The 25931-nt window shown below is 36.1% G+C and overlaps 1 protein-coding gene, 1 non-coding gene and 1 pseudogene across 5 annotated transcripts in view; 1 reads left to right on the forward strand and 2 right to left on the reverse strand.

The window, feature by feature from the left end:
* Positions 1-1081: 1081 nt before the first annotated feature.
* HPS5 (HPS5 biogenesis of lysosomal organelles complex 2 subunit 2) overlaps positions 1082-25931 on the reverse strand; it is a 30967-nt gene continuing 6117 nt past the window's right edge. For 3 of the 4 annotated variants that reach the window (XM_016134343.2, XM_016134344.2, XM_016134342.2), the window contains exons 7-23: positions 22594-22806; positions 22303-22374; positions 19841-19929; positions 18093-18292; positions 17491-17649; positions 16743-16929; positions 15984-16107; positions 14980-15129; positions 13752-13829; positions 12876-13453; positions 10329-10449; positions 9972-10127; positions 9150-9269; positions 8251-8364; positions 5853-5959; positions 3479-3749; positions 1082-1881 (exon numbers count right to left, since the gene is read on the reverse strand). In XM_016134343.2, coding sequence (XP_015989829.2) covers positions 1821-1881; positions 3479-3749; positions 5853-5959; positions 8251-8364; positions 9150-9269; positions 9972-10127; positions 10329-10449; positions 12876-13453; positions 13752-13829; positions 14980-15129; positions 15984-16107; positions 16743-16929; positions 17491-17649; positions 18093-18292; positions 19841-19929; positions 22303-22374; positions 22594-22806 — 2800 coding nt within the window. In that variant the 3' untranslated portion in view covers positions 1082-1820. The remainder of the gene's footprint in view (positions 1882-3478; positions 3750-5852; positions 5960-8250; positions 8365-9149; positions 9270-9971; positions 10128-10328; positions 10450-12875; positions 13454-13751; positions 13830-14979; positions 15130-15983; positions 16108-16742; positions 16930-17490; positions 17650-18092; positions 18293-19840; positions 19930-22302; positions 22375-22593; positions 22807-25931) is intronic. The other variant, XM_016134345.2, reaches the window with a different exon arrangement.
* On the forward strand, positions 2011-2129 carry LOC118603600. The gene has a single exon (XR_004951229.1). It is a non-coding gene; the product is annotated as a 5S ribosomal RNA (ribosomal RNA).
* LOC118603738 lies at positions 18741-18859 on the reverse strand (annotated as a pseudogene).

Consider the following 25931-nt stretch of genomic DNA (forward strand, 5'->3'; position numbering starts at 1 on the left):
GAGAAAAATTCTGATACCCTAAATTACATTACAGGCCGCCAGGGAGCAGGGAGAAACACCTGGAGTTGATCAGTTAACAGCTGGAGGCCTAAACTAATAAAGACTACTCACATTCCTGAATATATATTAAATTTTTAAATCAACCACCAAATGGCTAAGCTGACCACCAGACACTACCATATTCTGCTTCTGCATGAACTTTCAAGACTATTACCCGTTTTCAATCCAGAAGTAATAAATAATCCTTCTTTAAGGACTATGCACCTATCCTAGAACTGCCTCTGCTTCAACTTTTCCCACTCCATTTTCTATAACCAATGTAAATTCTTTCAAAACAACTTGCTTCTTCCTTCCTCAAGCTCACTGTACAACAAAGTCCCATCGGCTCCAACACTGCGGACCTGTTAGTCTTCTCCATCCTACCCTGCTACTGGTCGTTAAGACTGCATGTCCTAGGACCTGATCCTTTTTCTGGCTAGCATATGGCTCAATAAACCCTTTCTTTCAGAAAAGCTTTCCACTGAAAGGTTTTTGTTTAACATCCCTTAACCTATAAAATCTGATGCTAGCTCCAGGTAGTTAGTGCCAGAATGGGTCTGAACTGTAGGACACCTGCCTGGTGTTAGAACTGCTGGGTATAGAGAAATACCACACACTCCACCACCACCACCGTCACACCAAACCCTTGCCACCCTCGCACATACTGTTGATCAGAATTGTTAGTTTTTCCACATTTCCTAAAATTCTAAGAAGCTCTGTGAAGCCTCCTTTCTCTGACAATCGTTTCAACCCATCTGGTTTCATCATATCCAAATGTCATGTGAAAGTATGACAGCAATTTGTGTCAACTGTTCTCTAGCTGAAAAAAAAATCATTCAATGTATCCAACACTATGCTCCATACTGAATCTACCCCACACCTTCCTGAAAAGTGCTCACGATAAACTACATGTCTATAGTCAAATGAAAACTTTAATCAAATTTTACATTCATTATTAATAGAACATGCTATGTAAATGTACAGGACCTGATAAAAGGCAATCTAACACTTGGCTTAAATAATACAAGCACTTGCTGCAGTCTGTATTAGTACTCAGCCTTCCTTTATTGTGACTTTTAAAAAATAATTTCTAAAAGTACATGATTTCTTTGAAATACTTTGTTTAGGAAAGATTAGAGATAAAACATTTCCAGTAATGAGTCAGTTGTATATAAGTTCAGATTAGAAAATGTCAAATAACTGGAAAAAATTTATTTTTTATATTTGGATATATTTAAATATGAAGTCATTTCATTTAAATATCTAACTTGAATCTTCAGTGTTTCACTTATTTTATGTGTTAATTCCATCACACCAGGTCTTATTTTAGTAATTTCTAGAATGTTCCAGACAGGACATTAAAAAAATTCAACTCATGTCAATTATATTACCTGTCTTCACATGACCCGAATGAGATACTTCTGCTCCCTACACAGGAGTCACGATAGAAAAATAATTCTCCCAATTCACTTGTGAGAAACAGATAACACTGTTGTTCAGAATGAAGACTACTACATAACTGTGAACACTCACATGCTGATCCTAGAGCACTTCATTTTAGCAAACAAAAACTGATTCAGAATTCAACTCTGGTTAAGAAACACTGAAGCATAAATAGAACCATAAATGAAGATGTTATGGACATTGGCCAAAGTATTTCCAATAAGGTCGCAGGGTTTTCAGGCGGTGCCTTTCCTTTAATGACAAATGCATTAAGAAGATTCAGGAGTATGATTCAGGTTTTCTCAAAATGTCATGACATCCTGCTGAATCTTCTTCCACTAGGCCTGCTGAGACCAGAGAAACCGATCACATTTTTCGAGCATGCTTTGTATCAAAGCTCTGAAATCCCAAAGAAAAGAAACAATTAAATTTAGTTCTCATTGTTCATTCATTCTTTACAAAAATCAATACAAATAATTAGTAGATTCAAGTAGTTGACTAACTGTGCATCAAAAGACACAAGACTGGGTCTATGGCCATGCCACCCTGAACAAGCCCAATCCCGTCTGATCTTGGAAGCTAAGCAGGGTGGGGCCTGGTTAGTACTTGAATGGGAGACCACCTAGGAAGACCAGGTGCTGTATGCGTAAAAAATAAAAAATAAGGGATTATAAACTGACAGGGTCCTTGCCATCTGTGAGGTCGACCAAGGGTTGCCTCTTTTTTTAAAAAAAAAAAAAAAAAAAAGAAGTGGAAAGGTATCCTATGAAAAGGCATCCTGTCCTAAAGGAGAAAATACTGCAAATTATATATCTGATAAATGGTTAATATCTAGATTACATAAATTTACACAACAAAATTACAAATAGTGGGATTAAAATATGGGCAAAAAGACTTGAATAGGTATTTCTCCAAAGATGATATATGAATGGCCAAGAAGCATATGAAAGAATGCTCAACTTCACTAATCATTAGGGAAACACAGATAAAAACCACAATGAGATACCATCTCATATCCATCAGAATGAGTATTATCAAAAAACTGAGAATAGTGTTGGTGAGAATGTGGAGAAATTAGAATCCTTGTGCACTGTTGGTAGGAATGTAATGCGGTGTTATCTCTATGGAAAACAGTATGGCAGTTCCTCAAAAATTAAAAATAGAATTACTATATGATTTAAAATTTTTGTATCTGGTCATATACCTAAAAGAACTGAAAGCAAGGTCTTAAAGAGACATTTGTGCACCCATGTTCATAGCAACATTAATCACAAAAGCCAAGAGGTAGAAGTAACCCAAATGTCTATCAATTAGTGAATGGATAAACAAAATATGGTATACATACAATGAAATATTATTCAGCCTTAAAAAAGAAAAATTTGATACATGCTATAACGTGGATAAACTGGAAAACATCATGCTAAATGAAATAAGCCGTCACAAAAAGGCAAATACTGTATGATTCCGTTTAAATGAGGTACTTAAAATAGTCAAAACCATAGAGGCAGAAAGCAGAATGGCCTGGGGTTGGGTGGAGGAAAAAATAAGGAATTTTTGTTTAATGGGTAGAGTGTTTTACAAGATGAAAAAGCTCTGGAAATTGGCTGCAAAATGGAATGGATATATTTAAAACTACGGAACCAAATGCTTAAAAATAGTAAGATGGTAAATTTTGTTATCTATATTTTACAACTAAAACAAACAAAAAACCTGACTGAGACAATTATGTATTTGGTACCAATAATATTCTTAAAGAACTGAGTACACATCAGATTTGGGCAGTCACATCAATCTAAGTCTCCTCGTCAAGATTGTGAGTAAAATGTTACTTTACCTGTTCCCTTAATTTCCTTAATCAACAGGTGGGTCTCAGTCCCCTCATCTGTCGTGAGGGGTTGGGACTGGATGCCCTTTCTAGTCCTGTCCACCTCCAAACATCTGTGGGGTACCATATTCCCTAAGCGCGTATGAAGAGGGCATGACAGACAGATATTACCTCTGCCTTTTCTCGGCAATCCTCAGGATATCACAGGTTCTGGTAAACTTCTCTGACAGCTCAAGGGTCAAACCACATTCCTGTAGCAGTGACCAGGCCCGATCTGGACCCATGGCCTTAGCTAACAGCAGTGCCACATTCTCCACGTTGATAGGGGAAGGTCCATCACTGAAGTTCCCATTTGGTGACTTCTGGGGGGCTGGCTTTGTGCTCTTGTTCTGCACAAGATGTAGAAGCAGCTTCCATTCCTCCATGGTCTCTGGGATCCAACCTACACAAACACATGGGAATATAGAAATGTTGGCCCTGACTGCTCTTAGCACTCTGCCTGCACACAGGAGGTGGCCAAACCTTTTATAAATATCTTTAATAACCAAACATATCAATATTAAAGAACATACTCTCATCACACTAATACAAACTTGTTTTCTGAACATTTATTGAAGAAATTGTTCATGATAAGGATAAGCCACAAAATTAGCTTCAAAATTATTTCATTCACTTACTCAGTAATTACCCAGGGCATATTCTATGCTGGACACTGGGTATGTAATCAGGAACTCTTGTGGAGTTTACAGTTTAGTAAAGGAGACAGAATTTAGACGAACACATAAATAAACCTATACTTACAAACAGTGCTAAGTGCTAAAAAATCAAGGACCCATTAGAAAGATTTGCAGATTTTTTGCAAGGATCTGAGAAAGGCTCAACAAGGAGGTGACATTTATGTGGAGAACTAAAAGATGAAACAAGCTCAGATTTTAAAAATGTGCAGGCAGCACAAATAAACACAAACTTGAAGATGGGAATGACAGGAATGGAGAGTGAAGGAGCCTGTATTTCTGACAAAGGAAACAAGGAAGATGTCCTGACACAGGAAAGAACTTGAATTCAAGGATCTCAGAAAAGGCTGATAGTGTACAAAGGCTGTAGCAAGTAGTGAGAGGGAGATGGCAGGCCCAGGCCTTAAGGGTCTAGCTTCACAATCTCAATTTTGTTCTGAGTTCAGTGTGAGGGATTTCTAGGAGGAAAACTACATAATCCAATCTTTAAAAAAAAAAAAAAAAAAAAACATTCTGGTTGCTGTAAGGACAATGGATTAAAGGTGGGCAAGAATGAACTCCAGATGATCAATTATGAGGGTATTATAGAGGTCTAGGCAAGTATCTAGGACCCGAGTGACGGTGGAGCAAAAGAAAGTAGATATAAATTGGCAGTGAAATCAATATACCTTGGAGTGATTAATATTAGTTACGAGAAAAGTGTCAAGAAAAGACCCCATTTAACACACCAAGGGCAAAAATAGCTAATATTATATTAAAATATTCTCTGGGCAGGGAAGATTTTAAGTTATATTTTCTTTCTGCTTCCTGAATATTTTTTTTCTATAACAAACATCATGTTGTAACTTTAAAACTATAAATTGTTTATATTTTAACTATTCTGGTTATTTTTCAGGAGTGTATGCCATGCTTATAGTGCCAGTCCTACAGAACCTTGCCCTCTTTTTTACTTCTGAAACAAAGATATCGATAATTTTTGCTACAGTTATGACATCTAAAGCTAAACCTTGCAAGTCAACTGGCTTCCCTGCTCTGTTCTAAAGTTCCCTTTCCCACACTAGCAGGGCTGAAAAGATTATAGATTACGCTGCTGGGTGAAGGGCCCTGATGTCTTGCTGTTGGCATCTCTGCACTAAGATGAATAAAGCAACACTATAGAACATACTAAAGCCATCTCTCTGATTGCAGGATAGATCTAAGACTTCAGACATCAGTGTGTCAAAGTCTTGGCTTCTGACTGACATTTTATTTGTATTATTAATAACACTTTTAAGTGTCTAAATATTTGTGAAACCTTAGTGAAATCTGCCTGCTACTTCACTTTAAGTTAATCTTAATGATCTCTAATTTTTGGCTGTGTAAAAAGTCAACACAATGCAGAGAAAAAATTCTGAGCACAAGCTTTAGAGATAATCAAATAGGTGTGAACACAAGCTCCACCAGTTATATGGCTTCGGGGAAACTAATTGTTCTTCTGTGCCTCAGTTATAATTTCTATAGAATAGGAATAAAAGTAACTCTCCTAAGGGTTTGTTATCTCATTTAAATAGCATATGGAAAAGCACCTAGTATTGTGCCTAATATATAGCAAGCACTCATTAAATAAAGAGAAAAGTTGCCTGTAGTTTATTCCTAATTGTGATTTTGTAATTACCAAGTAGTACAGATCCAAAAAAAAAAAACTACAAATTTTACAGCTGGCTAGAATTATACACAAGATCACTGAAATGTTCACCAAATTTCTTTATTGAAAAGTCTGGAGTGACTTCTAAAATACTACAACCAAGAACAACCAGTTGGGATTTACATACCACTGTCCCCTTCCATCAGGCTCATATCATTCAGATACACAATGTTGGTGAAGGCTTCTCTTCTTCTCTCCAGCTCCAAACAGAGAGTAAGATATCCAGGCCAGAAACTTTAAAGAGACCAAAGTTGAAGAAAGGAATAAAAGGCAATGAAATTATCTGGCACTGCACTATTACAGAATAAAATTTAAAAGGCAGTTCTTCAGTTGACCAATCTATCTTTCAAGTGCTTGATGGCCACATGTGGCTTTTGGCTACCATACTGGACAGTGCAGTAGAATATTTCCATTATCACAAAAAGTTCTGTTAGACCCGCAGACCTGGTACTGGTTCATGGCCTGTTAGGAACCAGGCCACATGGCAGGAGGTAAACAGCAGGTCAGGGAACAAGCTTCATCTGCATTTGCAGCCACTCCCCAGCACTAGCATCACTACCTCAGCTCCATCTCAGATTATCAGGCATTAGAATCTAATAGGAGCACTGGTCCCTGATGCCAAAAACATTGGGGACCACTGAGTTAGACAACCCTTTGTGAAAAAAGAACGAAAGCTAGTGATAAACACTGATATTTGAGGCCAGGCATCAATTATGAGATTCGACACAAATTTAGCATATTTCTTCCCCAAATATGCAAACTATGGAAATTATCCTTGACTCTTCTCCCTCCTTCATTTGCTATATAAATATAATATTCTAAGTCCTATTGCATTTTCCTTTGAATGTCCCTTGCATATGCCTCCTTCGGCTACCCTACTAATCACAAATTCAATCATATTTGAATTATTGCAACAGTTTCCTAGCTGGGCTTCCTGTCTCCAATGTTTTGTGTATATGACACCAATAATGATCTCCAGAAAGCTCTATTTTTAGACATCTCATTTAAAAAAATGTATTTAATTAGTTTCAAGTATACAGTACATTGGTTAGACATCTATATAGTTCATAGAATGATCCCCCCAATTGCTCCCTCCCTTCCCGGGCCCTCCACCTAACCAACATATTAATGCTGACTGCATTCCCTATACCGTGCTCCCTAGCCCTCTGACTACTAATTTGTACTTCTATTAACTAATTTGTACTCCTATCGACAACTAATTTATACTTCTTTAACCCTTCACCCCATTCTTCCACCCCCCCCAAATCTCTTCCCTTCTGTCCATCACCAAATTGTCCACTATATTTGTGTTTTTGATTAGTTTGTTCTTTTTTGTTCCTTAGATTCCGCATATAAGTGAATCATATAGCATTTATCTTCCTCTGACTTATTTTACTCAGCATAATAACCTCTAGGTCCATCCATGTCGTTGCAAATGGTAGGATTTCATTTTTTAATGGCTGAGTAATATTCCATTATATATATAAATCATAATTTCTTTATCCAATCATCTACTGATGGGCATATCTTGGCTATTGTAAATTGTGGCTCCATGAACATTGGGGTGCATAGATCTTTACAAATTGTTTTGGTTTTCTTTGGATAAATACCCAGAAGTACGACTGCTGAGTGAAAAGGTATATCCATTTTTAATTTTTTGAGAAACCTTCATACTGTTTTCTATAGCAGCTGTTCCAATTTGCAACCCCACCAACAATGTATGAGGGTTCCCTTTTCTCTGCATCCTCTAATTGTGTCATTTTTGTACCGAAAAGTCTAAAGAATCTCTATTGATAACTAATTCTTCCGGCCAGTTTTCAAGGTCCTACATGATCTCATCACCTACCACATGGCTAACCTCATTCATAACTATCAATGAATAAATATGTATCAAGTATCTACCACTGTATGAATTAGGCATTATGAGGGGAAAGGAAAACATAGGTCTCTATCGCCAAAAGATTATAATACAAGTGGAGCCATAAGATAATATAGCCAGACAATAAATAACAGGTGGTACTGATAAAAAGGAAGGTCACCTTTTCATACTCTTATTCTTGCTATTTCTTTCACCTGACCTGCCCTCCTCCGAGTTCCTTAGAAATACAATCCTATCCAGCCTTCAGGGCTTACCTCTAAAGTCTCTCCTCCTCCGTGAGTCCTTAACAAGCAATTATATTGAGCCCATTCTGATCTCTCCCTACTTGGAAATCCTATAGCAATATAACTCACAGTCTGGTGCTTAATTAAATACTACCGGCATGCCTGAGAACTGGGACAAGAAACCAAGCAGAGGAGGAGAGAAGAATTATCAAGTGCTGGTTTCTTCTATGCAAAGGAAAAATATGCACAAAATTTAAAAGGAAAAATGTTTACTTTACTATCACTTAAAACAAAAAGACACTTTCCCATAGCAAAGAGAATTCCCAAATGGTAAAGCACATCAATTCAGGCCCTTAACTACAAAGTTATTAACTCAGATGATTCTAATCTAAATTTCAGCTTTTAAGAAAATTCTCATTTACCCACGAGACCTGCAGATGTCAGTCATTTTCTCTTTGGTTGTAAAATCTGCAGGTAGTTTAATTAGATGAAGGATCAGCTGACTGTAACCCCAGGAAAACAAGTGTGAATGAGGCCTGTAAAATGAAAAACACTCAGTAAATTAAAAAGAAACAAATTCTACAAAATGCTTATTAATCACCTAATAGGTAAAAACAGAGTTTAATTACATTTGTTCCATTATTATATTTTTTAAAGACTTCCACTTGACTTTCAAAAAAAAATAGCTCTTTTCCCTATAATAACTTTTTTATTTTTAATTTGACATTTTAGGTAATCAAAAACAAATGAACAAAAAAGAAGCCTTTAATTCCATCACTTACACAGATCGCCATTGTATATCTTTCCAGATCTATTGTCTAGGCATGTAACATAGGCATTTGGGGGGGCTCTTAAAAACCTTCTCTTGGAGGAAAACACAAGAAACAGTTCTGATACAAGTATCAGTGTGTTTTTTATAAATTCTTTTTTTTATTATTAAATCCTAAATCGGGTACGTCTATAAATTTCTGGGAAGAAAACACACAAACACACATAATTTTTTCCTTCTAACACAGGTTTAATCATCAAGGGTTCTTCAATGTGGCGCCACACAAGTTTCAGAAGGTCAGTTTAATTTTCTGAAATCACACGCAAAATTTTGCATGGATGTGCATTTTTTTGAGATAAATCATCAGATTCTTATAGGATGTGTAACTCAAAAATGTTCAAAACCAATAAGAAGTGCACTCAATCTCATTACTACCATGACTTGGGTCAGTCTCTATCATAGCTGTTTCTGAAGTAAGCCCAGAATGTTATATGTGGATAAACCAGTACCATTTCAAAGGAAAATCAGAGTTTAGAAGGAAGACTTCTATACCTGGGGTTTCCTTCATCATCCAGAGTGCTTGTGCTTGGGGGAGCATCGTGGGACACTGCCAAAAGCAGCCAATCCAATCTTAAAGACTCTGGTTGTAGAAGGGACTCAAGGAAGGATGGCCTAAAAGAAAATACAAGAGAAAAATCACCAATCTGCATGCTGAGAAAGGAAACAAAATTTGGGGACTCAATATAGCAAATGAAATAATGTGAAAACCCTTCTGCTACAAATGTCTAGAAAAGCTGGTGAAACCTAATAGGCTTTTAAATGAACAGTTGAATGCCAAGATAGTAAGGAAACTACCAAAGAGACAAAAATGAAAAGAGAAATAAAAACCAGTATAAAAAATGTAAATCAGAGGAAGAAAGAGATGGATGGAGGTTTCTAGTCTCAATAACCACGGAACACATGGAGACAGGAAATGAGGCCTTAACCTAAAAAGAGGTGCAGAGCTAGAACTGAGATCCATCCAGAAAAAGCTGGGATATCATCAATAAAAAGGTGGTAATATTTCCATTCACTGAGAGATAACAAGGAAGCTTATCTGTGTTAGCTTAAGCCTTGAAGCAGGAGTTTAATTTTACACTGTTATCTGACAATCCCTGAAAGGGAGAAAGGGAAGAAGGGAAGTGTGGTATGTGTACCTTTATGGTATGTATTGTGAACTATGAAAGAATGGTACATGACTGCCAAAATCCTCCTCTTCCACAGTATATGCGTCAATTCTGTGGCAGTTAATAGAAAAAATACTACATCTCCGTATACAAAAGAACCAATACCCTATCAAAAGAAAGAAGAGTATAAATATTCTCGCCTTCTTACCTTTGATCTTCAGGTCTTGATTTCACCAGGCTGTCTAAATAGGCCAAAAACTGAGCAGGATGATGATGACAAAGTTGCATAACATCCGAAGGCAAAACAGATGGGTAAAACTTGATCAAGGATCGAAGGGCAGATTCCCCAAACTTCTCATATAATCTGCATTTAAAAACAAAACATTAAGTCACCAGCTTCAGTGAGAGGATATAATTTGGTTACTTTATTTAAGCTCTTATTAGAAATAAAAATAAATAGACTAACAAAAAGCTGACCAACATGCAACTGAGTAAAACTTTACAGGCTAATGCCAAAAATAATTCATGTGCTCTAGTCATATAAACAACATAGAGGACAACTTACTGGGCAGCATAAGCAATCAATAAAGGACTGTCAAAAGGGACCGAGTCATCCACTAACTTTAATCTTGTTGGTAAATCTCCTTCTTCCATTGCCATATACGTAGGATTGGAACTTGCCATTTCTGAAAGATAAAGCACACACTTTTCCCTTCATTTCATAGTGGTAAATAGTCAATTCATGAACACATTTATTCAACAATCATTAGTCATGTACCTACTGTGTGCAAGACCCAATGTTGGTTAAGCACTGTTGGAAAAAGATACAATTTCTCTACTTTTAAGGACCTTCGTATCAAATTGGGAGGCAAAACATACTAAAAATTTTAAAAAGACAATATACAAGTTACTATTAACCTTGTAAAAGAGACATATATGTAGATATATATATGCTAATATAGAAAATAAGCTATGTATCTACCATCAATACCGAATATCTGCTTTTTTCTAGAACCAATGCTCCCACTCCATCTTTTCAAGCGAAATAAGTTTAATTAAATTAAATTTAATTAATTTTAAAACATTTAACTGGTTTTTTTAAAAAAGAAAAATATCAGTTATAGCAAATCTTCTTCCTCTAAAGGACGATTTGACTTATAGGAATAGCCAAGTCATTTAAAGCAAAGTGGTAAATAAACCTACTTAAAACTTGTAGTTAAAAACATATTTATATGCGTCTATATATATAAATGAATCCAAAGTAAAATGACTCTTTTCAAATAATTTTCAACTGGTTCTGAAGACAAATCCCAAAGAACAGTTACAAAAGCTATTTTCTATAATTACGACATTGTTGGAAGGGTGGAGCCTGATCAACAGATCATTTCTAAAAAGCCAATCTTCAATTTCTGATAGATTTGTTTTTTAAAAACTCACCCTGCCTCCACCATTTCATTGTGTCAGGTAGTTAAGTACTTAAAGGAATTTAGAGAAGGAAGTCAACATTTAAAGCTGGAGAAGTAAGGGAAAGCTTTATGACTGTGTGAAAGCTAAGTCAAAATCAACCTGTAATTCAAGTAAGCAGCATCACATTTGCTCTAGCCAGCACTAATAATCAGTTAAAAACCAATCAGGCTGATGGAGATTCCCTTCTGTTATTTTCCTGTGACCAAGGTTGGGTATGATTATGTAATAAAGACTGATGGGAAATTTCCAGTAAGTAATGTCAAACATTTGAACCTATTTGAAGAGAAATAATTTTTCTTATTTTATATAAAAGATAGTCTTTCTCAATGCAGAAAAAAAGACTGAAATCATTTACAATCTTAACTGCTAAATGTGAATTGAAGCAGAGTAACTATAAATAAATTTTCTAGAAAACTGAAAGATCTTTAAGTCAGTAATATAAAAATGTATCTCTAATTGTGACTATTAACTTTTGGTAATGAATGAACAGTGTACTTAAAGTATAAATAAATTATTAGAAACATGGCATCTTTTATTAAAGTAGAATGTTCAATTAAGAAAATTTGCCTCTTCCAAAACCTAGGCAATGCAGTAAAAAGGGCATGCATGGTCTCTGGGGTATGAGAGTTGGTTTCTATATGAGAATGACAAATAGTGTGACCTTCAATCAAGTGCGAAGTAGACACCAATGGCTGTCAACCGATCTCTGAGGCAGACATACAAGTTCTTCATCCATATCCATTCTCTTCCTTCTAGACACCTATTGGATAGATTATATTTCCCAGTCTCCTCTACAGTTAAATGGAATCATGTGCTAGTATTCTTACAAACAGAATGTGTGAACAGAAGAAATATAAGCCTCTATCTGGCCAGGCCTGTAAGAGAGCATGGCTGCCACTTCCACATGTTATTCCCAGAATGTAACAACCAAAATCTCAATCACAAGCCCAAAGCAGGATGGAGCTAAAAAAAAAAATGGAAGGAACTTGGAACTCTGGATTACCACACAGAAGAGGCTGCCCGCTGATCTGAAACATCTGTCCTGGACTGGTATGTGAGCAAAAAATAAACTCCTATTATATCTGAGTTAATATTCTGTGAGATATTTATTACAGCAGTTTAGCCACTTAACTATTGTCATCTCTCTGTGCCTCAGTTTCCTCACCTATTAAATGAAATAATCGTCTACTCTAAAGACTGTTGTAAGAATAAAATGATGCCTATAAAGTGTCTAACAGTATCTGGCACATAATAAGTACTCAATAAATGGAATATATTATTTCTATGTTAGTAAGTTACATTAGGGATTTTCTTATTTTTATATATCCGCAACCTAGGAAGACCAGGTTCTGTAGGCATAAAAAATAAAATAAATTACATATCTGCATTTATAAAAATCTTACTTTAACTCCTTCTCCAACATTGCTATGTGATTTTCTGAATAGAATTGAGAGAAAGAAAACTAATTTTTTATAAGACAGTTATAAATTAAACAAATTCTTGAAGAACTATTAAACTAAATGGAAAAGAAGAATGAAGGTTGACCAGAACAGAGGTGATTTTCCACTTAATTCTTATTTTTTAACTTCAAAAATGCCAAGATGCTCTATACCAATTTCTATTTTTAAGACAATCTCAGTATTACCTTTCAATCCTTCGATAAAAGTATCCCAAACACAAGGATTGTTAGCATAACTAAGCTTGATACTCTCTTTTGCTCTCCTCAAGTCCAGAAGAAAAAAGTACTTCTTTAGGAACTGACAAGCCAGAATTTCAGGAGAGCACTGTTGTGAAGTGTGGTCCACATGTCCATTTGTGCTTTTGATCTCAGAATTCAATACATTCAATTCCAAACATAACGTTGTCAATTCAGCGAGGTCCTTCTGGAGACCGTTTGCTATGCTGCATGGAGGACATACTCGAAAAAGGTCATCCAAGGGCTCCCTCAGACTATTTACGGATTCACAAGATGTTTGATCAACAGTGTCTTCATTGCCTAAAGAGTCCCTTTTTTCTTTTTCATTATCTTCATCTAATATTTCTTTTTGTGACTCATCAAGCAATAGCACGTCCTGGTTTGATGTCACGGATGAGTTGCCAGTATCTGAAATGCCTGAGAAGTCCTTCATGACAAATGTTTTTTCTAACTGTGAAAGCCACTCCTGTAAAACCATTCTCAGAGACTGGGGTTCAAATAAAACCAGTGGGTCCTGCAGCTTGGTGCTACACAAGACAGACAAGTATGAAATTTATATTTCATGTGTTTTAATTAAAACAAATTATTTCATGCTAAATAAACCTAATGAACACAACATACTTATCTGGAATAAATGTTACTTTGCAGGTCTTCAATAATCATCATAGCAAGATGACAATACAGAGAAGATTAACTTTATACTAATTCTTGAATTTCAGTTCCAAATGAGACTACCTCTGCTCCACATTGTCTCAGGACCACTACTGATGATGTCAAGAACTGATTCCCATTCACTATAAAACTTCCTCATTCATAAATACTCACACTGCTTCTACTGTTGCTATTTTAAGCTCTTGGAACTTATCTTCCTCTGAAGGTTGACTAGTTACTTCTTGTTTTCCCCTAGAAAAGGGAGAGAAGAGTTAGAGGGGATTAGAACTTCCTTAGACAAATATTTTTAAGTGCTTACTAAGTGGCAGGTATTGTATTTAATGTTATCTGAGATAAACTGTTACATATACAAAGTGGTCTTGGCCTCAAGATGAGTAAGCTCAAGTTAGAAAGCAAGGCATACAAAAAACTAACTATAATATAAAAGAATAAAATGAATGCTAAAGAGTTGTACAAGCATTGTGCTCTGAAAGCACAGAAAAAGAAATAATTGACAAAAGCTTTTTTGAAGAAGTGGTATTTGTGTTAGGAAAAATGAGGGGAAATACTGCAGATGGAAGAAACAACATAAATAAAGGCAGACAGGCAGACAGGACTGGAATTTACAGTGCTTAGGAGGATGTAGTTGAAAATCAGACTGGAAAGGTGGGCTAATGTCAGACTGAGGGCTGCCTTAAGTGCCATAGCAATATCTGTACTTTTTTTCCTATGAACGTGTAGATTCACCATGTTATTTTAAGGGTAACACACTTTCTATTTCATCTGACTATCCCAATACTCTGGGCCTATGGATCTCTCTCTCTCTTGGTTCCTGAATGAGTGCTGAGCTTACTTGCCTCTAATGCTAAGATCCCCTCAACTATGAAATAAGGCAGAGACCAGATGGACAAGACATTTCCCACTGTGCCAGACCAAGGGCTCTGCCACAAGGGCTCTACTGCATAAGAACTATGCCATCGATATATCATAAAAAGGTACAAGGCAAGACATCAACACCAATGCTCTCATCTTACAGGCGAGAGAACATTAGTGACTTACCCAAAGTCACATGTTAGTCAGAAGCAGAGCCAGGACAAGGCCTAGATCCTTGGTCATCTGTATCTAATACTCTAATATCCCAGAAGTTTGAAGAGAGTTAGAGGGGAGGGAGGTTGTACAGGAGACAGATGGAAGAGGAGCTAACTTAAAACTGTCTCAACAAACTTTCTATGAGTAAATGTAATTTTCCAACATTTAATTTGTGGTATTCACAATTTTTATGAGCTACACAATCAACAATGAACAGTCATACACGTGCCTTCTCCAATAGAACAGTCTATGGCTTTCTTCAAATGGACAGCTGAGTCTTCTAGAATTTACAAAGACATAAGCAAGGGCTTACTCAGTATCTTCCTCCTTTGGGCAGATGACTGGACTCACATCCTCTTCACATGACTGCTCATCATCCTTGGGTTCCGGTCTCACTTTCAGATCAGGGCTCGTATGAAGAGTGCCAATCTTCTCAGTAGTTTTACGCACAAAGCTAGAAACACTGGGAGTCAAATACCAAAAATTAATATGAGAAATCTCATTACTGCCAAGAATGAAAAATTCAGTACCTGAGTTCTCTGTGTTCTTGTTAGTCCTAGCCAGGCAACCTGGCCTTAACAAAGAGAGAAACTCTATTTATAACACCATCCCTAAAAGACTACATATTTCATATAAGGGCTACGTAAAATTTACAGGATAATAAGGATTCACTTCATTTACTAAACTGCCTTGAGTGCTTAAAAAAAAAAAAAAAATGGTCTTTAACTCCAGTTGTGTCTGCAAAGTTTCTCTCAACTTAGGTAAAGGAGGCCATGTGATCACCTGGCCAGAGAATTAACAAAAAATTTCTTCATGAAACTCAGTTACCAACTAGTCACAACATATCCTTCTTAATAAGCAAAATTCATATCCAATAAGACTCAGATAAACAGTTAAGTAGCTGTATAAGTCTTCTCTCTGAAACTCAAAGGCCAATCCTGGTCCCATGGAGTAGCTAGAAATACTTCTGAATTCTCCAACTCTGAGCCCAAACTGAGAAAGATCAAGAAATGACTGCTACATGGAAACTATCCCTATCAGGGGTGAGAAAAAAATAAGATTTTAAACTTTTGCTCTGTCTGTGGGTTAAAAAAACCACATCTATTACAACTCAAATATCCAGCTACTCAAAGAAGGAAGCTAAATTCCCCAAGACGAAAATGAGAAGAGCTCCATATTAACAGGGTGATATGAAAAATACCCTAGAGACTCTTCTTCTCATTTAAAATATATTTCCATTCTCAGCACTAAAGTAACTAAGGTGATAAATGTAGTAAAATCAGAAATGGGATTAAATGACAAGACTAATTAGTTTACCTTTCCTTGACAGCCTGAAGAGACACAAGAGGAGATGGAGAGCGAAATGATAATGGAATGCCAAAGGGGAGAAAAGTCTCATTCTTATCTGTCTCAAACGTCACCGGAACACGAGAAACATTGTCTAATGAATGGAATCGAGAGGGGGAAAATGAAATCCAATCACATGCGAGTTTTTTAATCTTAAAGAAATTCTGAAACAAATAAACCAAAGAAAATGAAAAATTCAATACCAAAATCACAACTGACCCAGATACAAATGAGTGGAACACAGGTTTACAAGATGCATGAGATGGTCCACATATAAAACACTCAGGCAGGTACCTTCATTTTCCTACTAACCCTGAATCCCCATAAGTCAAAAAGGAAGTTTACAGTCTCTATTAATTTCTTCGCAACAGTTCAGTCACAGAAATGTTCGAACATCAAAAAGTGAAGGCAATGGCCCCCAAACTGTAGAAATTTTTCATTCCTGATGGAAAATAATTTGGTTAGTCAGAATAAAAATGTCCCACTCTTTTGGTTAATGACCTCATTTCTTAACCTTTCCAGCATTTCGATGCATGACTAAAATTAGCTACTTTACCTATGTTGCCTAAACATGAGGGTGAACAGATCTATAGAATGGATGGAAATTTTATCAACATAAAAATTATTAACACCTGATAGAAAACTCTATACACGAGATAACCTTGGCAAACAGAAAACACAGAAAATAACTACTTCACATCTGCAACCAACAAAAGACACACTCATTACCTTCATTTCCATGTGAGCTGCAACACTGATCTGGTTGGTCCTCTTCTTGTTGTGAGACGAATTCTTTAAGTCTCTCATCTTCTGAGAGGGTTTGGCTGTGAAGGGAACAAGAGTCTTCATCTGACTGACTGCCTCTTCTACTACTAATGACACGATAAATACCAGAGTCCAAGATGCTGAAACTTTCCTGAAAGAATTTTTAAAAAATCAAAGTAAAACTTCCCTTTATAACACTATATACCCTTTAAGAGACAAACCAACAGAAAAAGCAGCAAGTCAATAACAACAATTATGACTTATCAGAATAAACTGGTGAGTAAGGTCTAGTGTCCTGGCAGCTGGGTCACTTTCACATGCTAGTGGCATCATACTGCTATTTCTATAGCTTGTCTCCATAAAGCCTGCCAGTGAAAATGGGGATTAAAAGAGATAATCCTGAGCTACGAATTAGCATGAATATCTGAAATCACATAAGAGCAACTTAACTTGTGTTGAAGGCTATATGAGGTACATTTGCAAACAGAATATGACAATGACAAAAAAAAAATGTGACTACAAGACACACCTAAATGGAGGCTTCATAGGGCTGTCCAACAGCTGAAAGAAAGCCCTTTCTTGACACTTTTCCCAAAAATCTACTATATGGTGAGGAAGATAAGTTTTGGGATCCTAGAGGCAAGTGAGTACAACGTAAGGTAGAAAAATCTTACTGTGCAGTCAAACCCTTTTAAAACTGGAGAATACCTACATGTGATGAAATGGAGCTTCTCCTACTACTGCAAGCCGAATCCAAAGGTTCGAATTTTAAGATCAGTTCTTCCAGTTGAGAAATCAGATCACCAGAGGCTGTGATATCCAGCTGAGATTTCAAATGCTCCAATTTATCTACAGTCAAAGATTTCCTTCCCTAATAAAAGGATAAGTAGAAACCTAATGGAATAGCCTGCTATTTATAACTAAATCTATATTCAAATGGTCGGTATACTGAAAGAGGTCTAACAGAACATAAAACCCCAAAAAAGCTTTAAAAAAGCTTAACAAGCTAGGGAATAACTTAATGACAATTATCTTAGGAATTAAGAATTTAATTAAGTTACCATAAGCACAATGATCTCTCTTAAAACAAAGGCTGAAATTCAAATAAATTTGTGGGCAAACTTGATATATTTTTTTAAATGAAAAGTATGCCCTTTTTCTTATCCTCTACCCACCCCTAGATTTATCTGTCATGCTTCCTTTGGGAATTTATTGCTGCTTTCTCTGTAGGTCATATAGAAAGGGCTAATAAAAGCCAAACGACTCTGTAGCACCATCTTGCAAGCTAGAACTGTTTTAACAACCCAGATGAACCTGCAAGCCTCTCTGACTCACTCTGCCAGCAATGATAGAATTTTGGAAAAGACAGCAAGTGCAAGCAGCCAGGTTCCACAGGCCTCTCCTTAGCAGGCGTTCCACACAGCGTTCCACGGATAAGAGGGAAAGATGTGATATTTTCCCATTTAGGTGCAAACAGAACAGCTCATTCTTGCAGACAGCTACATCCTGAATATCTACAAAAATCACAGGTATGAAAACATAGGATGTTAACCAAATACTCATTTTCCATTTTTGCAAGTGCTGAAATTATTCTAAAAAATTCACTTTTTATATAGATTTGGCTTGACTGAATTTCATCTCTATTTTATACTTGCATTTCAATGAAAAAATCGTATTTTAGACACTATTCTGAAAAGAACAATAATAAAAGATACAGAGAAGGAAACACATCTCTCATCTAAAATCCTATGTTTACAATGCTATTTTCTGTGAAAAGAAATTGGGACTTTAAAAGAGGGCGTACCCTATATTAGAGGCCAGACTACGACATTTCTGAAAGTTTCAATCTGATGTCAATGAATAGATTTTAACATAATATGTAAATCAACAAACAGTTCATGAAAAAACAGATCACGAAAGGACCTAAAGGTAGAACATGAAAGAACTTTTTTTTTTTTTTAACACCTATAGCACCTGGTCTTCCTAGGTGGTCTCCCATCCAAGTACTGACCAGGCTCGACCCCACTTAGCTTCCAAGACCAGACAAAACTGGGCACATTCAGGGTGGCATGGCCATAGACAAAAGAACTTTAAAAACTTGTTTTGAAATCACTTATATGTGTAGACTACAAAAAGCAGAACTTGTAGAAACAGAATAGAATGGTGGTTTCCAGGGACTGGGGGTGTAGGGGAACTGGGGAGTTGTTGGTCAAGGGCACATACGTGCAGTTAGAAGAGGAGTAAGTTCTGGAGATGTAATGCACAGCATTATGATTATAGTCAACAATACTTCAAAGTTGCTAAGAGACTACACCTTCAATGTTCTCACCATGGAAGCTGATAACCATATTGCAACATATAAATGCATCGTATCAACACATTATACAACCTTATACAATCTTAATACATTATACAACGTATATGTCAACTTTAAAAAGTTAAACAGAAAAAAAAGTTTTCATGGGACACCCTTAGGGTACTTAATTCACAAGAAATCAATGTTGATCAGATAAGTAATGGTTTCTTTCTTTTTGTTTTCACAATGTAAAAAATGACCCAAAAGTCAAGATATACTCTCTGAGAAGCAATGCTAAAAAAGCTAGATTTCCTACATTTCTGATTTTAATCAAAATACAGAGATTGATTTTCTCTGTCTTACCCATATACAGTGGCTACTTTTTGAACCCCAAACTTCTGAGACACAAAACAGGGGGTTACAGACTTCTAAAAGGGGTAAGAGTTTAGGATAAGTAGAGGGGGAAAAAATTAACATATTTCATCCTTAGCAGTGGTTGCTAATATATAAGAATAATAATCATTTTTTAAAAACTGTATTTAAAAGTTTAAAAGGCATGAAAAACTAAGTAACTGGACACAAATTCACAAATGTATGCTTGTGAAGTAAGTACCTTACAATAGGAAACATCTATGATATTAATCTTTACAAGAAATGTCACCTCGGTCTATTTTTCCACTTCTTATACAAAATAATCCTCCTACAATAATTAAATCTTTCACAAGTACAAATTTAAAAATTATAGAAGGAAGAAAAATATAATTACCTTTGACTTCACTCCAAAGAAGAACTTGAACATTCTGAGGAATGAAAATATAAATTCCTCTTTCTGTCCAAGTCAACACACAATGCTCACTGCAAGAGAAAATGAAAGGAGTCAAGAGAATTCTAGTTTGCTCAGATATGGAAGTTTATGATATAATTCCCTGAATTCAGACCCTCATATTAACTATTAAAGGAAAAATCAGTCTGTACAAAGAAAACACGATGACCCAACTAATCATGTCCTAACACCTCTTTTCTGACTATAACAACAGCCCAGTAAAAAAAAAAAAAAAAAAAAAAAAAAATTACATAATATGATGGCAAATTAGAAAAAAATTCAGGTATATACACTAAATACCTCCTAGAAAAAGAGAAGGCTGGTATCTTACCTGATGTTTGTTAAAGCTCCTAAACCTCTCATACGTGGTATGACAGGGGTACATTTAAAACTAAACCTAACACCTCACCACTTATCATTGCTTTAGTGAGCCATTTTTAGTGCTGGTATATTTTGACAGCCTGATTGTGTGGGGGCAATAAAAGGTTGAAAACATCTAGTCAACCAGGTTCCAGCAACTTCATTAAAGACCTATATTATCTAGCCTTGTAGCAACTCATCAAGATAGATGTTATCCCTATTTAATAATATATATGTGTATATATATTAAATAGTAATATATATGTGTATATATACGCATATATATTATTAAATAGGGATATATATACACACACACATATATATCTGAAGCTCAGTGCAAAAATATGCCCAAGGCCATTTAGCATGAATGCAAAAGAATCACAATTTATACCAAGGACCATCTGGCTCTAAACCTAGCCTTTTTTTCCCTACACCTCACAGAATCTACTTCTTCTCTCATTTACCCTCACTGAACCAGAGCTAATACTTTGTCATTTATATATCCCTCATCCCCTTATCTCTTCACCTTAGATACTTTTGTGCTGATAAAGACATTTTAATGAGAAAAAAAATATCTCTAGGTTATTTCTCATATCTCGTTACTATGGAGCTCTTCTCATTTTCATCTTGATGACAATGCATGGGAATAGTGTCTAATATAAACCCACTAGAAGAGTTAGCAAAGGCTTCAAAGTGGCAATAATTATTGCTGATGCTGAGAAGTAGGCACAGCTGAATCATGAAGAGCTTTGTTAACTATGGCAGGAACTGTAAAAGGAGTTTAAATAGCTTAACTCAAAGGAATAACTCTACCAGGAGAACCAAGCAGATGGTGGCCTCACCATCAGAAAACACACTCTTGGTTGGATAAGGGATTTCCCCACACCCCACATATCACATCATAGTCCATAAATATTTATTAAGTGTCCATGCAAGGCACTGAAAATAAAATAGTGAACAAAACAGACATGGAGTCCTACAGAGTTTGCTGTCAAGGAGTAAGACGAACATAAATATTGCATGAATATGTAATTATAAACTGTGATAAGGGCCATAGTTTTTAATATGCTTTATCTAATTATGGGTACATAAACAGCTGTCTTTCTCCAGTAACTCAGAATACTTTATGGATTTATGAAAGTTATACTGTCTACAATTTACTTTTAAATACTTTAGTGACATACACATATATTAATTAGAGGCAATTAACATTTCAAGAGCAGTTAGTTAGCTTTTGAAAAAATCCAATCAGGAGTCCACACTCCAGAGTATCCTATAAAACCTCTAAATACCATTCTCTGAATCTGCATTAAAGATCTTATGCATTAGCCTAAGGGATATTAGAAATAATTTTCCTTTGATGAATTAAGTAGAGTTCCGGACATACAGATTGGATGGAAATCATACACTGGCATCTCCATGTTTAGAGAACAAGGTGTAAAAACTGGTAAGCCTAGAAGCTGACAGCCTTTAGTGGCACTCTGTGCTACCACTTAATAACAGGCTTTGCACCTGATGGAACTAGAAGGTAACTGAACCCTTATGTTAGAATGTGGCTGGCTGAATAGACCTCAAACAGATCTTTCATGCAAGGTACTTGTCAGAGTACCTAAAGGACAGAGAACAGAAATTTCAACAAGCTTACAAGAACAAGTTCTACAACTATTTTTCCACCTGCCTTCTAAGAAACACATACAAGTGCAGCAGACTTCAATCTGAGACTGGCTTTCATTGTAACATGTAACAGGTAGGGGAGGTTATGAATGAACAAGTACCTACAGCTCTTAGCTCGAATTGCCAAACATTCCTCGACAATTATAAACTGCCCAATAGGTCAGTTCAAAACAGAAAAGGAAGCATATTTCTACGATCTTTTCATCCCTCTTCCACACAGAACACTTCACATAACATAGTCATTTCCTAATTTTCTAAAAATAATTTAGTACAAAAACAATTTTAAAAAGCTAACTGCCCCTGAATAAAAAACAAAGAGGAAATGTTAGCTGTTCGTTTTTTCTTTTAAAGAATCAAAAGGAGAAACTTACCTAATATGCAAGAGTTTGGGGAAAGACAAAGACTGGGAAGATGCAACTGTATGATCATACTGCGGTTCAGATCTAGGGAGTAAATACAGTTGTTAATGGCTTAATTACAACATAAAAATAGGCTTTTCCCTATATAGGGAAATAATTTTTGCCTACAAACTCAGAGCCTAACTGCATCTGCCCTTATTCAATTTGTCATATGAAAGATAGCTGATCAGAATATCAGGGATTTCAATCCAACCCCTCCATAAAGTTCCTCAAATACTCCTTACCAGCTACATAAATCATTACCTTAGAGTAATCACAGGCAGAGGTGGTGATGAGAGGAGCTTCTTAAACTGATGTGTACTTATAACTTCCCCATCAAAGTTCACTTCCCACATCCTGGAGCCAGGGCGAGCACAATATATTAGGGGTTGCTGGCCCGCAGAACATCTCCCAGGGAAGAAACAAGCTCCATATTCTCCATCTCTTTCCTTGTTTCCGATTTTCCAAAATTTCTCTCTAATGCCCAAAAAGGAAGAGAAAGCATGTTTACCTATTTTTAAAAAGTCAAAATGATGGCACTACAAATCAGCATGGCCATAATAATCCCACTCCTAATGTCCTCTCTCTATCCATATTAGCAATATGCTGGAAAGGAGAACAGAATGGAAAGGTTAAAATGGGGTTCTAGCTCTGATTTCCCACTATTTCTGTGACAGGAAGCAAACCACTTCACATTAGTTTATTATCCACAGAATGAGAGGCTCAGAATTCATGTGAAGGTGCCTTTCAAATCTAAACAAAGAATGCTACCAAACCATTTCACACATCCATAAATCTTACTGATTGCTTTCCAAATCATCTTGTTCTCTGACCACTTCATGAAAGCTACTAACCTACCTCTCAAACTCTGTGCCCAAGCCATTCCCCTGGCACAAAACACCCAATAAGCTCCTCGCTCTTTCGTCAAAATGCTAAGTCCTTCTGAAACTCTGTCCTGTGGAATATTCTGTTCTCTTATGCTTACATAAGCTAGATAATAAAAGAGCTTGGCACATTTTCTGGGAACATGGAAGGTGATAATGATAAGGATGTCTCTTCCTGAAAACTCCTTTGTGTATTCTTCATGACTTAGTTCTATCATTCTTCCTCTGAGATTTCTGACTCCCATAAGCTGAATTACATGCTTCCCATGCTATGTTTTTATAGCACTTACATCACATATGGGAATTGTGTCTATCTGAAACGTAGATTATGATTTTCTTCAAGACAAAAGCCATCTTACTCCTCTTTGGTTGAATTCCCAGTATGCAGCACAGCATCTGGGCCACAAAAAGCACTCAATACATTGTAGTGCTCTATATACTCAAACGCTTTTATTGGAGAATGATCTAATATGCTCTCTATTGTGAATTTACTATGTGACTTTAGATAATTCAATAAATATCCCTGCACTTTTCTGCTTCATGAATAAAATATAACATCAGCTTTACTATAAGAACATGGAAAGTGCTTTGAAATGTACAATATCGGAAGTTCTGGTTTTATTACTTATGTTCCTCATTTGGAAAATAAAAGATATTTCTTGCTTATTTTATATCACTGTGGTGCTTAATACAGTGCTAAAGATCCAGATGAGTACAATACATGTTTGCTGAGTGAACAAATACAATCAATGCTGTATGCTCTTTTCTACACTTTCAAACAATATGTGACAGGCACAAAGGCTAAGTACTTCATAAACATTATTTTGGTTAATCCTGAAAACTATCTTTACATTCTGGAAGGGGAAACTGACATTTAGCAAGGCTTAAAAGTGGCAGAACCAGAACTTGAAATCATATTATCAGATTCTATTAATCAATGTTCTCTCTACTATGTCATAGTTCTTTGTTTCTGTTTGTTCTATTTCCTCCTAAGATCCACCTTTATCATGAATAATACTGACAAAGTAGACAGTGGCTGGCAGGAGAAGCAATTCATATCTGTTACTTTGATTAACAGGAATCTCAGTTTTAAAAAAAAAAAGTGCTGTTTGTTGGGAGGGACTATAGGTTGAAACAAATAAAAAGTTTTTAAAATAAATGAATTTTTAAAATTATACTATCCAAAACAGAATTCTAGCTTGCAGAAAGTGAGCATTTCTAAAACATGTTATTTCAGCAGCAGGTTCTATGTTATTCTCATAACCAACTCTAGCCACACCCCTGTGAAATGGGAAAATAATCATTAGCAACTCTATTGCACAAAGAATAATAAACCTCTACTTATTTAGCTCTTAATTTTAAAAAGCCTTTCATATACACCACTTCACTAGATCCTCAAAACCACCCCAAGAGGGTGTTCATTCAGTTCAGTATTCTGTCCACTTGTTAGAATTCCAGCCAAATTTCTGAAGTGGGCCATCTGGTAAACTGGAAAACCTATAAATGAAGAATAGTTAAGAACTTTGTAAAGCAAACAAATATTTTACCAAAATTTCAAGAGTGGAGTTAAAGATCAAAGGTCTAATGTCAAAGGACATATTAGAGGTAACTGAGGTAACAGAAAGGGCACAAATCAAAACCGAAATGTTCTATCTTGCCTGCCTCTTCCCAGCTATGTGATGTCAGGCAAGCTTTATCACTCACTAAGCCTAGGCTTTCTAATCTATAAAAATGAAAGGGTGACACTAGATGATCTCTAGTTCTTATAAGTCTTAACTCAATTACTGATCTATAGTCTGAAAAAAGTCAGAAGCAAGTACATTATCCTTCCTAATGCTATATAAACTGACCATTTGTATCTCAAGCCTTTGTCTCTGCTGCCCAGCTAGTTTCTCTGAAACCAGACACCTGAGACCTGCTACAATTGGCATCCTTTGCACATGCCTTTCTCATCCCAAGAAAATAAAAACAAAGGACATCTTTTCTTCATCCCTGAAAGTCAGCATACATTCCTTCAAACCTTTTGGAATAAATACTCCTGCTTTCTAGAATAGCAGTTTTTAGAGATACAAGAACCCCTGGAAATAAAGACTTCCCAAGCCTGAATGGTTCTGAGGGAATCAATTTACAATCTCTGATTTTGTACATGTCCATTTTCTTAAAATGATCTGAGAACCCACCTATTTAATTAGGATGACATTTAAGGTTGTCACTCACAGAATGGTGCCAATTTACCAACTTATGTCCCATAACTCCCCTTCCCAAGCAAGCCAAACTGGCAGGTTCTAGAAAATACCTAATTCTTTCTCACTCCTCCCCTAAAGGGCTGTTCCTTCCTGCTAGAATAGAATATCCTCTACTACACCTCTTCTTCCAAATTTCACCTACCAAAAATCCTCATCGAAATAATTGAAACCAGCTAGTAGATTCACAGGGGTTCATTATATAACTTTCTCTTCCTTTATGTATGTTCAAAAGGAATAAGGTAGCTGGAGGGGATGGGGCGGGGCGCAATGAAAATTTCCCTGCAGCGAGAAAGGCTGAAGAACTTCAGCACAGCAATACATAATATTCACTTCAAGCTGTTTCCTACTCTACTCTGGTATTTTACAGCCACCTCTAATACAATCCTCTGCCATTCACTAGACCTTTAGCTCCATCCTTGAGATTTCCGTGGAATATCTGTCTGCTTCCTAAAGTTCTTAATTATTCTTTATC

The sequence above is a fragment of the Rousettus aegyptiacus genome, unplaced genomic scaffold (assembly GCF_014176215.1).
Source record: "Rousettus aegyptiacus isolate mRouAeg1 unplaced genomic scaffold, mRouAeg1.p scaffold_m13_p_5, whole genome shotgun sequence".
Taxonomy (NCBI): domain Eukaryota; kingdom Metazoa; phylum Chordata; class Mammalia; order Chiroptera; family Pteropodidae; genus Rousettus; species Rousettus aegyptiacus.